This window comes from Tenrec ecaudatus, chromosome 1 (assembly GCF_050624435.1).
Source record: "Tenrec ecaudatus isolate mTenEca1 chromosome 1, mTenEca1.hap1, whole genome shotgun sequence".
NCBI classification, from domain to species: domain Eukaryota; kingdom Metazoa; phylum Chordata; class Mammalia; order Afrosoricida; family Tenrecidae; genus Tenrec; species Tenrec ecaudatus.
The window spans coordinates 46228934-46244467 of NC_134530.1; the positions used below are offsets into that span (position 1 = coordinate 46228934).

At 49.2% G+C, this 15534-nt stretch overlaps 1 protein-coding gene across 1 annotated transcript; it reads right to left on the bottom strand.

The window, feature by feature from the left end:
• Nucleotides 1-3535: 3535 nt before the first annotated feature.
• TEX46 (testis expressed 46) lies at nucleotides 3536-6143 on the bottom strand. Its single transcript, XM_075563372.1, has 2 exons — nucleotides 5967-6143; nucleotides 3536-3926 (listed from the first exon to the last, which is right to left on the bottom strand). Exons 1-2 carry the CDS (start codon nucleotides 6141-6143, stop codon nucleotides 3726-3728), a joined length of 378 nt encoding a protein of 125 aa, XP_075419487.1. The 3' UTR covers nucleotides 3536-3725.
• Nucleotides 6144-15534: the final 9391 nt, after the last annotated feature.

Sequence of the window (15534 nt, forward strand, 5' to 3'; positions counted from 1 at the left end):
CAGGCTGCTCGCCTTCTCCACAGGAGTTAACTGGAGAAGCAGCAATGCATGTTGGGCAACATGACTGTGCCTCTGCTGACCAGCAACTAACCTGACCTACTGGTTGTCCAGCTTCAGCCTGGACAAGGCTCGACCATCTGGCTGTCCCCGGGGTAAATGTCCTCTGAGGTCACGGAGGTGTGGACCATCGTGTGGGGAAAGACCTACAGAAGATGTCGAATTCCATACCCCAGCTACTTAATACCCAGCAGTATCTTGTCCCGGGCTATACGTGGGGAAGTTGCCTGTGCCCACAAGTGTCAGGTCATCGTCGCGGGCCCCTGTGCAGGGGAAATTATGTCCAAGAAGAAAGCAAAGGAGAACATAAACCCAGCCCACAAGTCAAATCCCGGGGCTTTCAGAGGGCTCCGCTCTCGGTTCGGCTGGCTGGCCTCAAGACCATTAGCACAGAGGACAGGCACACAGTAGTGGAGAGGCAAGGTATAGGTGTCTGTAGCCACGGGCAGTCCTTAGCAGCGCCCTTGCTGCTGTCAGTGAGACTTCATATGGCTTCCCAGAGCTGGTGCCGGGGCCCTGATGTGGGTAGCTGCAAGAGGCTGGTTAACGCTGCCTGTCCAAATCTGGAAGAGGAGACAATTTCCCCTTCTGCACGGATCTGCGCCTTGAGATTGCTTGCCTATGATTTGCCCAGATCACCCGGGGTCTGCCTTGCCCCTGGGGTGAGTCAGACCTGTCCTTTCTCCGAGCATCTCCCTCCACGGGGTCCCAGAAGTCGCCACTCTACCTTCCACTTCACGTACAGAGCTCAGTGCTACTCCGAAATACATGAGGCAGAACCTGTCTGACGGCAACTGGTCTGGGGGTTGTTCCTTTGTTTTTCCTGTTTATGATTTTTAACTTTTAATTGTGAATTGGATAGAGGCTTACAGAGCGGATCACCCGTTTTACGCTCGACAATCCATACGTGCGTTGCCTCATCTCCCTCATTGCAGTCCCTTCAGGGGACCCTTGCTCACCCCACTCCCACCCTGTGCAGCAAGTTTCCATCCCTCCCTCTGCCTCACCCTTCTGAGCTTTGTCCGTGGACAAGTGCTTCCCCTGGGATCTCCAAGGGCCGCTTTATTCCAAGATGGGTGGACCCTTCAAACGTTCTCGTTTGACTGAAAACAGAGCCCTGGGGTGAGTTCAGTTCCCGACCCGAAGGTCACTAAGGGCCAGCCTCTAGGGGTCCGCCCATCTCCGTCTGACCAGTGAGCTTGGACTCTTTCATGATGAGTGCAACTGCTTAGTTTTGTTTTTGCAGCGGGGCATGGAGGAGGTCCAGGAAGGTGGTCACAGGGCAAAGGACCCCAAACACAGCCACAGTGCCCACGGTAGCAGCTCCCTCACAGCACTGATGGATGGTGAGAACACAGGACACCCACCTCAAGGGAGAAGCAGCCAAAGCTGCCTGACCAGCGTGTCTGTCCACCCAGTGCCATCCCAGTATACACAGGACACAAAGTCGTGTCCAACGAGGCCACTGTGAGCTGACTAGCCAGAGACCCGCATCCATGTGGGCTCGACAGCAGGAGGGGTGATTAGGTACAGAAACTCACACAGCAGGCGGGCTCTTCCTCACCCAAGTGTTGGCAGACGATGCAGCCGTGGCGGGTGCTTCTCCATGAGCCAACCATCGCAGGTGCCAAGTGTGGAGGAGCAAGGGAACTCCATGTTGATGGGTCCTGATGGAGGGCAGAGGTGGAAGCAGTGGTCCTTGGCAGATGGTATCGTATCAGGAAACACCAGCCCACGGCAATGGAGATCATCCACCCGAGTCCTAAGCGTCTGGGTCCTGTCTGCTGGTGAAAGGGAACAGCCACCACATGCCTAGAGCATGCATGCCCATGTGATTGGAATCCACCGTAACTAACCTGCCCATTGAGAACTGGTCAGATCCACAGGTAATTGCACCTAGTTCACCTGAAGCCATAGGCTCATGTTGCTGGCAGGTCATACACACCAGGTGAGCACCAGGAACTTCATAGGTCCAATGAACTCCCCATTGAGCCAAGTTGGACATAGGTTTTGCTGTTTTCAGAAGGTTGAGGCGCAGCTTGACTGGGTCAAAGTAGATGTGATCGCCACCATTATGGACTGAACCGTGTCCTTTAAAGAGGCGTGCTGAAACCTCTGTAACTGAATGTGACCATGTTTGGAAATAGGGTCTCTGAAAATGTCATTTAACGTGGTGATGCTGGCATAGGGTGGGTCCTAATCCAATATGAGTGGTGTCCTGGGAAAGAGGAGGAGAGGCCCACACGGGTAGACACGCACCAAGGGAGTCCTCAGTCACGTGCTGATGGAGACCAGAGGGGAGTTCAGCTGCAATCGCCAGCAAAGAAAGCCTGGGGCAACCAGAAGCTGGGGGACAAGAAAGGAGCTTTGGTAGGGAGCCTGGCCCTGCTGCCACCCCGGATTTGGACTCCCAGCTTCTAGAGCTATGAGATAGCACATTTCTTTTGTTTGAAGCCGCTCACTTTGTGGTACGTTCGTTCAGCAGCTTTAGGAAACTTAGCAGGCACAGCGTTCGGATCCACTTTTTTCATGATGTCTTCAAGGTGCCACGCTGTGAGTGGGCTTTCCTGGAGGACAGACTTATTGTGCTTAAGTACATGGCTGAGCTAATCTGTTTCCAGGGGAAAGGGATCCTCACTGTAAGGTATTCTCCTAATGTTCTGGGGGATGTGGGGGGTGTGTCCAATGGCCTGATCATACAGCAAGACATTGGCAATGGATGGCCCATGAAGGTGTGGGAAAGGGAGTGTTTACACAGGCATCAGCAGTATGCCAGGAACCCACAAGAAGGGTAGCTTCCTGGGCCTGGAGGCTGGGAGGATGCTATGACTCTGGTCTCCAAGGGAACCTGCAAGGAGAGAGTGGTGTAGGGAGGGCCTCCCTGAGAGACCTGATCCTTGCTGAAGGGACCTAGGCAGCTCCAAGCCAGGCAGAGGCAACCCCACGGGAGGGAGCCAGGTGGGGGAGGGTGCTTAGCAACTCAACATCCCTCTTTGCTCCAGCCTTCCGCCAAGGATCTCCAGGGACCAACTGCAAATGGAAGTCCCAGGGAAGGAGGCCCTGAGGCTGCAGCCCCTTCAGGATGGTCCACGGGCAGAAAACGAGAAGGGGATGGCAGAGAGTAGACCCAGAGAGTCAAGTAGCAGACACCTGACACCCAGATGTGGTGATCAGAAGTAGGTCAAAGCAGTCCTCACTAAAGGTGCCTATTGAGCAAAGATGTCGAAGGCGCCTTTGTCCGCCCGAGCCTGCAAACGCTTCTGTGCAGTGGGCTCGGTTACCCTCCCTCCCCAGTGGACAGTTAAGGGAGCCGGGGAGGGAGGGTAACCGAGAATCAGCGAGTATCAGCAGCACAAAATCACACAGCGGAAAGCTGGTAGAGTCGGGCGGGAAACCCAGCCAGCTGAGCCCCAGAGACGCTGCTCCTATGAAAAACGGGTAACAAGGGGCCTCGTGATATGATGTGAGGACAGGAGGAATGTCGGGTGGGGCCATGCAGTACGGAGCTAAGGGCGCGGGCAGATGTCTTCTCCTGGGGTGGCCTTCCACCTGGCCCCTCTGTCCCTCTCTCAGGTGACTTACTAAGGAAATGCACCATCTCTGACTGGGTTTTACTGAGTAAAGGTGCCCTGAAGAGCCAGTCAGCCCCCGCCGCCCCTCGGCCCTGGTTAGGAGAGGCAGTTGCTGGTGTCTTGAGAGAAAATGGAGCAAATCGATTCGTGCCGCTTCATCTTTTGCTTCCTCAAAGACAAAGCCCGCCTCCGGCCTGGCCTCCTGTGGTGATTCATCTTATTCCACACGATGAACATCTGGTTTTCTAAGACCTTCAGCTTCATCTCGCTGAACACCAGCCGCTCCAGGAGCTTGTCCTGCAGGGCGAAGCAGGCATGCATCTTCTCGAGGTCTTTCGTGTGCGTGAAGATGGCGTCGTTGGGGCTGGCTCTGCACTCCAGTGACGTCTCTGCTTCTTCCTAAGCTCCCGCAGGCAGGCAAAGGGGAAAGGTGGGTTAATGAGGATCACTGCCTACGCCTTTGGAAAACCTGCTCCAAGACTGATAAGCATTCCCCTGACTCCCTTCTCAAGCTCCCCCCACCAAGGGCACATTCCCCCCCCCCCCCGACCAAGGGCACGTTTTTTTGCTACGTCATGAGGAGATGAGAACTGGGGAGTGGGGGAGGTGAGGCCTCTTTCTCAGCACCCCACAGCCTGAGGCCCAATGCTCCCTGGACCCACAGTGGCCCCTGGTTCCCAGGATCAAATGAAGTGACCCCCTAGTCTTCAGTGAGGCTACTCCCGAGTGGAACGGGTGGTTGATGCCGGATCAGCTGACAGACAGACGGTGCTGCACAGCCACCTGTGGTGCCCCCAAAGATTGGAAACCCCAAACCTAAAGCAATGGTCGTCTAGTCTACTGTGACTCACACAGACCCCACTGGCTGTGATCTCCACCCCAACAGCCCCTCAATAGTTTTCTTGGCCTATAATTCACATATCATACAATTCAATCACTCATTCGCATCAAGAAGCGTTGTATGAGCATCGCCACAATCTGTCTTAGAGCCCCCACCCCGCCACCCCCCAAGGAGGCAGTCACCCAGTGACCGTCTCTGCAGATTGCCCGTCCTGGATTTCACAGACAGACACACGTCAAAAAACAACAGACAAGAACAAACCCACAAGAATGACAATGTGCAACCGATACGCACCTCAATGGAAAAAGAGCAGAAAATATGAAAAAGTGGAACCAACTTCGATGGGTACCAGGGAGATCAAAGGGGAGGGTGCTACACTGTAACCTCCCTGCACCCTGCACGGCACAAACCCCTTCACAATGTGCTCTGCCTGTCAGGAGACCCTTCACGTCCCTGGTCCATGGTCATCCATGTACATCTATCTCCCCTTCGTTGTTTTTCTTTTTAAAACTGAAATAGCTTTAGAATGGGTCGAAAGGGAGACAGACGCTGGCTGTCATCTTTACAGAAGCAGATTGCCAGCCTTCTCTTCTGTGGTGCTCCAGGATGGGTTAGCAGTCAGGTGCAAACCCTTTGCGCTCCCCAGGGACCTGCCACAGGATGTAGTGGCAGAGGGGGTGCTGTCGAATGGATTCTGATTCACAGGGATGCCAGGTGACATGCCAGAATTGCCCGCGTTGGGTCTTCCTTCGGTCATCTGCACAATCCCTGGAAACCCTTCAGATGGCAGTTCCCAAATGACTCCAAAGGCAGTGGGGTTGAAAGGTCAGAGGAACCGACAGCCCTGCGACCAACTCGCTCTCTACCCAGAGCCTGTCGGAGTCTTCTCAGGCCCAGCAATGTCCTCCCTGCCCCCACCGCCGCTGGTTAGTAATAATAATACTTGATTTGTTCTTTGCAGATTTGACTAAAAATTCTTGGCCTTTACAAACATTTAAAAAATAAATACTTTAGGAAACCAAACCAACAAAGAAATCAAGAGAACAGATCTCCAGGTGCCCACACCCAGCACCCAGAGATGAAGCATCATACGTACAATGCAATCCCTTGGCGGCCCGCTCTTAGAGCTGGCCCCACCCTAACCCTCATCTCAACTGTCATCCAGACCGAGCTGTCCTCTACCCCCACCCCACCCTGCAGCCCAGTGGGAAGTGCTCTTGCCACTGGTGGGCATGTGGCAATGTCTGTAGACTCTGGGATAGTCCTTTTTTACAGTGGAGGCAACTGAGGCCCAGGGAAGGGGAGGGGGAGCAGTTTGTCATCAAGAGGAAACTTTGGAGCAGGGTCTTAGGCCAGAGACTTAGATTCTTTATTTTTGCTCCATTATTTGAATTCACGCCACCCCACCCCCTCCGTGCCCCTTACCTTCCCACGCACGTCCTTATCTAGCTGTTTTGGAACCCTTAGCTGAAGAAGCTAAGCCAACTCTCGCTCACCTGACTGCGTCTTGGAGGTGTGAGCCTACGGTCATACTTGACCAGCCAGTTGCTAAGCAACAGCAGAAGGAACAAGAACCCAAACAAGGCTGGCTTATAACTGATGAGCCAAGCTATCATTGTCCCCATGCTGCCTGAAGAAGCAAGTATCTCTTGGACACTCCTAAAGAGAGACATTAGGGCCACCAGTATTAAGGCTTGGAGGCTCATCAGGCCCAGGACCCTGTCTCAGTCCCCTTGTGGGACACTTGGCCTCCATGACAGTAGTCACTCCCTCCCAGTCCCTTGAGTCATAACCCTGAGTCATTAATGGACACCTAACAATAGTACTAGCCCCTACCTGCCCTAAGCAAGCACCCACTATGAGTCAGATCTTTGACAGGCAGTTAGCCAGCATAATCTCACTGTGTCCTCACAACGGCCAGGTGATGTAGACCTCCTTCTGGCAACAGTGCTTCTGGGGCTAGACACTGGGGTTAAACAGAGATAGAGCCTGTGGTAGTTACATAATCTGTTGTCAACTTGAGACTCTTAAGAGTGAAGGGGTCAATTCTACCTTACAAATCCGGCTAGACCAGAGCATGTACACAGTACAGATAAGAGCTGGAAACACAGGGAATCCAGGAGAGATAAACTCTTCAGGACCAATATTGAGGGTAGTGATACCAGGAGGGGAAGGGGTAGGGGTGGCGGAAAAAGGGACCAATCACAAGTATCTACGTATAACCCCCTCCCAGGGGTACAGACAACAGAAAAGTGGGTGAAGGGAGACAGCAGATGATGTAAGATATGAAAATAATAATAACTTATCATTTATCAAGGGTTCATGCGGAAAGGAGGGAAAGGAAATGAGGAGCTGATACCAAGGGCTCAAGTAGAAAGAAAATGTTTTGAAAATGATGATGGCAACAAATGTATAAAGTGCTTGACACAATGGATGGATGGATGGACTGTGATAAGAGCTGTACAAGCCCCCAAATAAAATGATTTAAAAAAAAAGAGTGAAGGGGTGCAGTTTAGCCTGTCAATCAGGTCACAGCTTGATGACCTGATTTGGAGGTGCTAATGAGATAAATAACTCGCTAGAGGCGGCACACACACTCACTCCCCGGGAGACATTCCTGCTGACAAGCCACATGGAGCTACACTAATGGAGCCAGAGCCCGGAGCTGGAGGAGCCAGTGGAGACCCATGCCAGCACTGAGATGCTTCCTCTGTCACTGGACCCATAAGACTTCCCACCCACCGGCCTGTGGTCTTTCTGCATTCAGCATCATTGCATGTGTTGTGTGAGTCTGAAGAGGAATTTATAGATTGGTATTGGACATATGGGCTAAAATCGGACTTATGGGCTCGATCTGGACTGGGCTGGGATGTTTTCTCAATATTCAATTGCTCTTGTCTATGAAGCTCTCTTTTATTCACATGTGAGTGTCTGTGAATTTGTTTCTCTAGTCTACCCAGACTAACACAGAACCCCTACCCTTAAGGGTTCCATGATCTAGTGGGAGAGACTTCAAAGACGAGTTAGCCAGACCTGACCTTGGAAATAAAGCAAAAAGATAACTGCATGCCTTTTCTAGGTCACACAAGAACATTGTCTAACAAGCCCACCAGCCACCTAATAATCAGTGCCCAGCCAAAAAGCCTCATGCACTGTCTGTCAGTGGAGACTGGCATGCAACGATCGGGCTGAATAGATTTCAGAGGCGTTTCAAAAGTGAGATCGATAAGGAGGTAAGGCCTGGTGATCTCCTTCCAAAAACCCACCAGCGAAACCCCTGAGGATCCCAGCAGTCGGATCTGAAAGTGATCCTTGGTTGACAAGGGGCTGGGCACTGTTTTGTCCTATTTTGCACCAGTCTCCTCGATTCCACAGCAGCCCTGGTGGCACGACAGTTCAGGTGCTTGGCTGCCAACCACAGATTAGTGGTCAGAACCCATTCCGTGGCTCGAAGGGAGAGAGACTTGGCTGTGTTCCCTGCTCCCCCAATGGGGGAGTGTTATTCAGTTACATGGGGCTGCTTTGAACCAAAACTGGACAGGATGGCACATGACCACTAACTCTGCTTGAATTACTGATTAGTAAAGATTGATCAGAGCCCCGGATCAGTCAACTTAGATGTTAATTTATACTCAAGAAAAGGTACATCCAAAAAATCAAGCCCATTCTTATTGAGTTGATTCATGTTGTTGGTAGAGATACCAGGTGTAGGTTATGTAGATCAGAGTGTGAGAACCACTGGTCCACTTCCACCTTCCAGAGAGGCCAAGCATCACCACTGCTACAAGCTCCCAAACTACCAAGTTGGAAACCCAGCTCCACCGGTGACTTGCTTTTCAACCCCCCCTGTGCCTCAATTTCCCCTTCCATGAAATATGGATGAAAATAGTCCCTGTTGTATAAGGTTGTCGTTATTAATCGGTTCTGATCCACAGCAACCTTATGCACAACAGAAGGAAACACTGCCCCGTCCTGCGCCGTCCTCACGGTTGGTCCTTTGCTTGAGCCCATTGCTGCAGCCATGATGTCAGTCCAGCTCCTTGAGGGCCTTCCTCTCTTCCCCGCCCCTCCACTTTACCAAACACGATGTCCTTCTCCAGGGACTCGTCTCTCCTGACAAACAACATGGTCAATGTATTTTAAGACAAAGTCTCCCTATCTTGCCTACAAGGAGCTCTCTGCTCGCACATTTTCCGAGACCGATTGGCTTGTCCTTTTGTCAGTCCACCGCACTTCCAATATTCCTCACCAACACCACAGTTCAGATGCATTGATGTTTCTTTGGACTTCCTTATTCAATGTCTGATTTTCACATGCATGTGAGGCAATTGAAAATATTATGGCTTGAGTCAGGTACACCTTAGTCCTCAAAATAACATCCTCATTTGTCAAATTTGTCAATACTTTAAAAAAAAACATTTTATTAGGGGCTCATACAACTCCTATCACAATCCATACATGCATCAATCGTGCATTCGTTGCCCTCATCATTCGCAAAACATTTGCTCTTCACCCAAGCCCCTGGCATCAGGTCCTCATTTTTTTCCCTCCCTCCCCACTCTCCCCTCCCTCATGAACCCTTGATAATGTATAAATTATTATTTTGTCATATCTTGCTCTGTCCCACGTCTCCCTTCATCCACTTTTCTGTTGTCTGTCCCTCAGGGAGGAGGTCACATGTAGATCCTAGAAATTGGTTCCCCCTTTCCAACCCACCCTCCCTATGCCCTCCCAGTATCGCCACTCACACCACTGGTCCTGAGGGGATCATCCACCCTGGATTCCCTGTGTTTCCAGTTCCTATCTGTACCAGTGTACATCCTGTGGTCTAGCCAGACTTGCAAGGTAGAATTCGGATCATGACAGTGGGAGGGGGAGCATTTAGGAACTAGAGGAAAGTTGTATTTTTCATCATTGCTACATCACATCCTGACTGGCTCTTCTCCTCCTCGAGACCCTTCTGTATGGGGATGTCCAGTGGCTGACAAATGGGCTTTGGGTCTCACTCTGCACTCCCCTGCTCATTAACTATGATAAGATTTTTTGTTTTGATGATGTCTGATACATGATCCCTTCGACACCTTGTGATCGCACAGGCTGGTGTGCTTCTTCCATGTGGGTTTTGTTGCTTCTGAGCTAGATGGCCACTTGTTTATCGTCAAGCCTTTAAGACCCCAGGCACTATACCTTTGATAGCCCGGCACCATCAGCTTTCTTCGCCACATTTGCTTATGCACCCATTTGTCTTCAGCGATCGAATTAGGGAGGTGAGCACACAATGATATGATTTTTTTTGTTCTTTGATGACTGATAACTGATCCCTTCAGCACCTCGTGGTCATACAGGCTGGTGTGCTTCTTCCATGTGGACTTTGTTGCTTCTGAGTCAGATGGTCCCTTGTTTATCTTCAAGCCTTTAAGACCCCAGACGCTGTATCTTTTGATAGTCAGGCACCATCAGCTTATCATTTGTCAATACTTTAAAGAGGTCTTGTGCAGCAGATTTACCTACTGTAACTTGTCTTTTGAGCTCTTGACTGCGGCTTCCATGAGCCTTGATGGTGGATCAAGCAAGACAAAATCCTTGACAACTTCAACTTTTTTCCATTTATCATATTGCCTATGGATGAAGTTGTGAGGATTTGGGTCTTCTTTACACCGAGTGGTAATCCATACTGAAGGCTGCAATCCTTGCTCTTTATCAGCAAGTGCTTCAAGTCCTCCTCCCTTTCAGCAAGAAAGGATGTGTCATCTGCACAAGCCTTCCTCCAAACTTGATGCCTCATTCTTCTTCTTATAATCAAGTTTCTCTGATTATCTGCTCAGCATCAGACTGACACCCTGATCATCTCCTTCCTGATTTTAAACCATGCAGTACCCCCTGTTCTGTTCACACTCTTGATCCATGTACAAGTTCCTCATGAACACAACGAAGTGTTCTAGAATTCTCATTCTTCTCAAGGTTATCCATAGTTTATTATGGTCAACAAGTTGAATGCCTTGGCATAGCAAATAAAACACCAGCATACATCTTTCTGGTATTCTCTGCTTTGAGCCAAGATCTGACTTCAGCAATGATATCCCTTGTTCCATGTCCTCTTTGGAATCTGGCCTGAACCTCTGGCAGTTCCCTGTCAAAGTACTGCTGCAACCACTGTTGGATAATCTTCAGCAAAATTTTACTTGCATGTGATCTCAGTGATTGTTCTGTAGTTTGAGCATTCTGTCCTCTTTCTTTGGAATGAGCACACATATGGATCTCTTCCAGTCAGGTGGCCAAGTAGCTGTCTTCCAAATGTCTTGGCATAGACAGGTGAGTGCTGCCAGTGTTTCATCAGCTTGTTGAAACATTTCCAGCGGTGTTACATTAACGGTTAGAGCCTTGTTTTTGGCCAATGCATTCAGTGCCTCTTGAACTTCTTCTTTTAACACCATCGGGTCTTGTTCATACGCTGCCTCCCGGAATGGCGCACTGTGGATGAGTTCCTTTTGGTACAGTGATTCTGTGTACTCTATCTTCTCTTGATGTTTCCTGCACCGTTCAGTATTTTGCCCATGGAATCTTTCAGTCTTGAAACATGGGGCTTGAGTGTTTTTCTACAGTTCTTTAAGATTAAGAGATGCTGAGCTTGTTCTTCCCTTTTGGTTTTCTGATTCTAGGTCTTTACACATTTCTTTATCATATTTGGCTTTGTCTTCTCGAGCTGCCCTTTGATATTTTCTATTCAACACTTTGACGGCATTCTTCCTTTCCTTTGGCTTAGTGACTCTACGGTTAAGAGCAAATTTCAGAGTCTCTTCTGACGTCCACTTTTCTTTCTTTCCTGTTTTTTGAATGACCCTTTGCTTCATGAACGATGGTCTCGATGTCTTCCCATGGCTTATTGGGTCTTCTGTCATTAGTATTCAGTGAGTAAAATCTGTTCCTGAGAGGTTCTTGAAATTCAGGTGGAATGGACTCAAGGTCATATTTTGGCTCTCCTATATTTATCGTATTTTTTTCCAGCTTTATCTTGAACTTACATATGAGCAACTGTTCCACAGTTGACCTCTGGTCTGGTTATAGCTGCTAACAGTGAGCTTCTCCATTGTGTCTTCGCACTGATGTAGTACATTTGATTTCTATGTATTCCACCTGGAGAAGTTCATAAGTATAGCTGCCTTTTGTGTTGTGGAAAAAAAAACGTAATTGTTATGAACAAGTCGTTGGTTTTGCAAATTTCTGCCATGTGATCTCTAGTTTCATTTCTTTCACCAAAGCTTTATGTTCCAATTACGGTTGCTTCCTCTGTTCCCAATGTCTGCATTCATGGGAACCCTATAGGTCTTGCTCCTTAGCGTTTCCAAGTCTGTAAACCTCTGTGAGGGCAGGCAGCCTCACCTTGCTCCTGAGGATTAGCAGGTAGCTTTGAACTACAGGGCTCCACCTATTCAGAAGCCTTCATACCTTTGGCGCTTTTGTGCTCCTCTATAGCCATGGATTTATTGATAGCATAAAGGAAACTGTAGAACTATGCTGTCAAACCTACTGATGCGCGTGAGTATTGTTTTACTCTCAGTCTCACACCTGCTCATTTTGTGCTTATGTCTCCACTTTTTAAAAAAAGTGGGGGTTGGTACAACTCTTATCACAATCCATACATACACCAATTGTGTCAAGCACATTTGTACATTCATTGCTCTCATCATTCTCAAAACATTTGCTCTCCACTTAAGCCCCTGGCATCAGCTCCTCATTTCCCCCACTCCCTGCTCCCCCTCCCTCATGAACCCTAGATAATGTATAAATTATTATTTTGTCATATCTTGTACTGTCCGATGTCTCCCTCCACCCACTTTTCTGTTGTCCATCCCCCAGGGAGGAGGTCACATGTAGATCTTTGTAATCAGCTCCCCCTTTCCACCCCACCCTCCCTCCACCCTCCTTGTATCACCACTCTCACCATTGGTCCTGAAGAGATTATCTGCCCTGGATTCCCTATGTTTGCAGTTTCTATCTGTATCAGTGTACATCCTCTGGTGTAGCTGGAATTGTAAGGTAGAATTGGGATCATGATAGTGGGGGGCGGGGAAGGAAGCATTTAGGAACTAGAGGAAAGTTGTATGTTTCATCATTGCTACACTGCACTCTGACTCCTACGAGGCCTCTTACACCCTCCTTGCCACCGATTTTGGATCACTTGTTCCGTTGTCCCGGGGTTGGTTAACACCGCTTCCTTTCCCTCACCTTCCCCCCTCAAGGCTCCCCTCCCCCGTCAACTGTTGGTTGTATTGTTTTCTCCTCCAGATTGTTTATCCAGCCTATCTTATCTAGATAAACCTCCAGAGATAATAATATGCACAAAAAAACAAGACAGCAAAACAAAGCAACAAAAGAAAAAACTGACAACAAAAAAATCCAATGAACAAAAAAAGAGAAAAGCCTGTAAATAGTTCAAGTTCTGTTTGTTGACCTTTAGGAGTGTTTCTCCTTGAGGCTGATGGGTCGCCACGCCCTGGCCTCAAAGTCTATTTTTGTACTCCCTTGGGTCTTCCTTGCTCTGCTCCCCTTGCACGCCCTGTTGCACGCCCTTAGTGTTTTGCCTCGGTTTGGTGGGGTCAGATCAGGCACAATTCCCACACCATGTCTCTAATGTTGTCCCTGATAGCACTATGGGTTAGTGAGGGATGTCATGTCTCATAGCAGGGCCGGCCATATGGTCCTCTCTGTGCATTGGCTGCTCTGAGCAGGAATATCATCCTTAAGGCTTTGTGGGCTAGTGTGTGTACTCCACTCTCTCTTCCTCTCCCTTCATCTGCTCCCCGAGTGCTCTGATCAATATGTCTCTGCATTTATGTAAATCACTGTTATGTAATCACAGGATTATGTATAAAATAGTATTTACTTCTATTGCCTTTCACTCTGGTGGGCCGCTAACCACAAGTTCAGCAGTTTGAAGCCAGCAGCTCTGTGAGAAAAGGATACAGTTTTCTATTCCAGTAAAGATGTATCGTGTCTGGAAGCTGCAGGGACAGGTCTGCTCTGACTCTTGGGTCCTGTCGGTGGCAGTGAGTGGTGGCTTCTCTCAGTGGCTTCCTTTGCTGTCATCCTTTTTGGTTGACCTCCCCTTATTGCAGATTGCCTGCCCCTTCCCCCGAGTGAGTATGTGTCCAGGCTGAGACGATGAGGCTGGCACCTCCTGAGAAAAGGGTCCATACAGTCTTCTATTCCAGAAAACGATTTCCTTCTGTGAGTCAAACAAGAGCGACAGTGTCCACCCTCATGAGTTGTCATTAACCAACGGCAGTGAGTATTAGTGACTGACCTCCCTGTCCATCGACCCTGGTAACTACCAAACAATGTTTACCTTTATTTATCAGCTATAATTTGGGGGGAACTCTTACAGATATCATAACATTCCATAGTTTCATCACATCAAGCAGTACTGTACAAATACTACCACAGTCAGTGTCAAAATGTTTTCTTTCTTCATCAACTCCTTAATATCAGCTGTCCTTCATCCCTTCCCTTCCCCCCTCTGTCCAGGAACCCTTATCTATCTATCTATCTATCTACTTATTTTCCACCACATCTTACACCATGCAATGGTATCTACTGATGTTCAATTCTGTTGTTCGCTCCCCTCAAGTAGGACTATGCTCCCCCTTTCCCACCCCGTGTCATTACTTCTATTACTATTGCTGAAGGATTATCGATCTTGATTTTCATGTATTAAATGATCTTAATTATGGATATGAATATATGCAAGTCCAACATGATTAATGAGGTAAAACCAATAAAAACCAGAATAGTAAGAAGAAGAAATATTAAAGGACTAGAGCAGTGGTTCTCAACCTTCCTAATGCTATGACCCTTTAATACTGCTCCTCATGCTGCGGTGACCCCCCCCCTATAAATTTTTTTTGTGGCTACTTCATAACTACATTTTTGCTACTGTTATGAATCAGGGGACCCTTGTGAAAGGGTCATTCAAACCCAAAGGGGTCAGGACTCACAGGTTGAAAGCTGCTGGCCTAGAGGATAGTTATGTGGTTCATCACACCCTGGATTTATTATTGTAAAGATTTAGTTTCAGAAAGCTTCAGGACGGTTCTACTCTGTCCTAGACTCGCTGCAAGTCAGAATCAACTCAGCCGCAATGGGTGTGGTTTGAGCTTTTAAGTAAGTGTTACATACCTGGATCTATGTAACGGACATCAAAGTACTATGGGTTGTGGAAAGGACAGATACATCTTTCTTGGAAGAAGTAGGGCCTGAGTTCTCCTTAGCGGCAGCAGGGATGGCGAGACTTCTCATTGCAGTTGGACATGTGGTCAGGGGAGACCTGTCTCTGGAGAAGGGTGGTCATGCCTGGTAAAGTGGAGGGGCAGGGAAGGAGACGGCGGCAGTATGGAGATGGATCAACATTGGGGCTGCAACAATGGGCTCAAACACTGGAACAACTGTGAGGATGTAGCAGAACCAGGAAGTTTGTTCTGTTGTGCACAGGGTCCTTATGGGTCGGAATCAACTAAACGGCCCTAGCAACAACAAGATGTGGAGGAGGGCGTCTACTAGGGAGTGGGGTCCAGAAAGAAGTAAAAGCGAGACCGAAAGCCTGGAGGGCAGCCCAGGTCCCTCTGGCCTCAAACTGCCTAACTGCATCTGTTCTTCACGGTTTTCCTAGTTTGAGCCGGAAATTATGAACACTCAAGTTCATCAGTCAGTTATCGTTTCTGTTTTCCCCCCATGGGACCGTAAAGTCTTAGGAAGCAGGAACGGTCCGCGCTTGTCACGTGATAAACATTAAGACCTAATCGGTTGAAGTGGCGACTGAGTGAAGGTCAATGCCGGGAGGAAGCGCGTGCGCTCGGATGCAAGGCCTGGCCTAGAAGCCCTGGGGACCGGGGAGGTGCTGGGCCGACCGGCGAGGCCACGGGACGCTCTAGGAAGACGTGCCGTCTCGGTCCTCCTGCCGCTCTAGCCGCGGGCTCGCCGCTCTATGGCCGTCCGTGGGGGAGGGGGCCTTTTTGTCCCGGCTCGGCGGGAGCGCGCGCAGCGCGTGCGCGCATGAGCAGCAGCTGC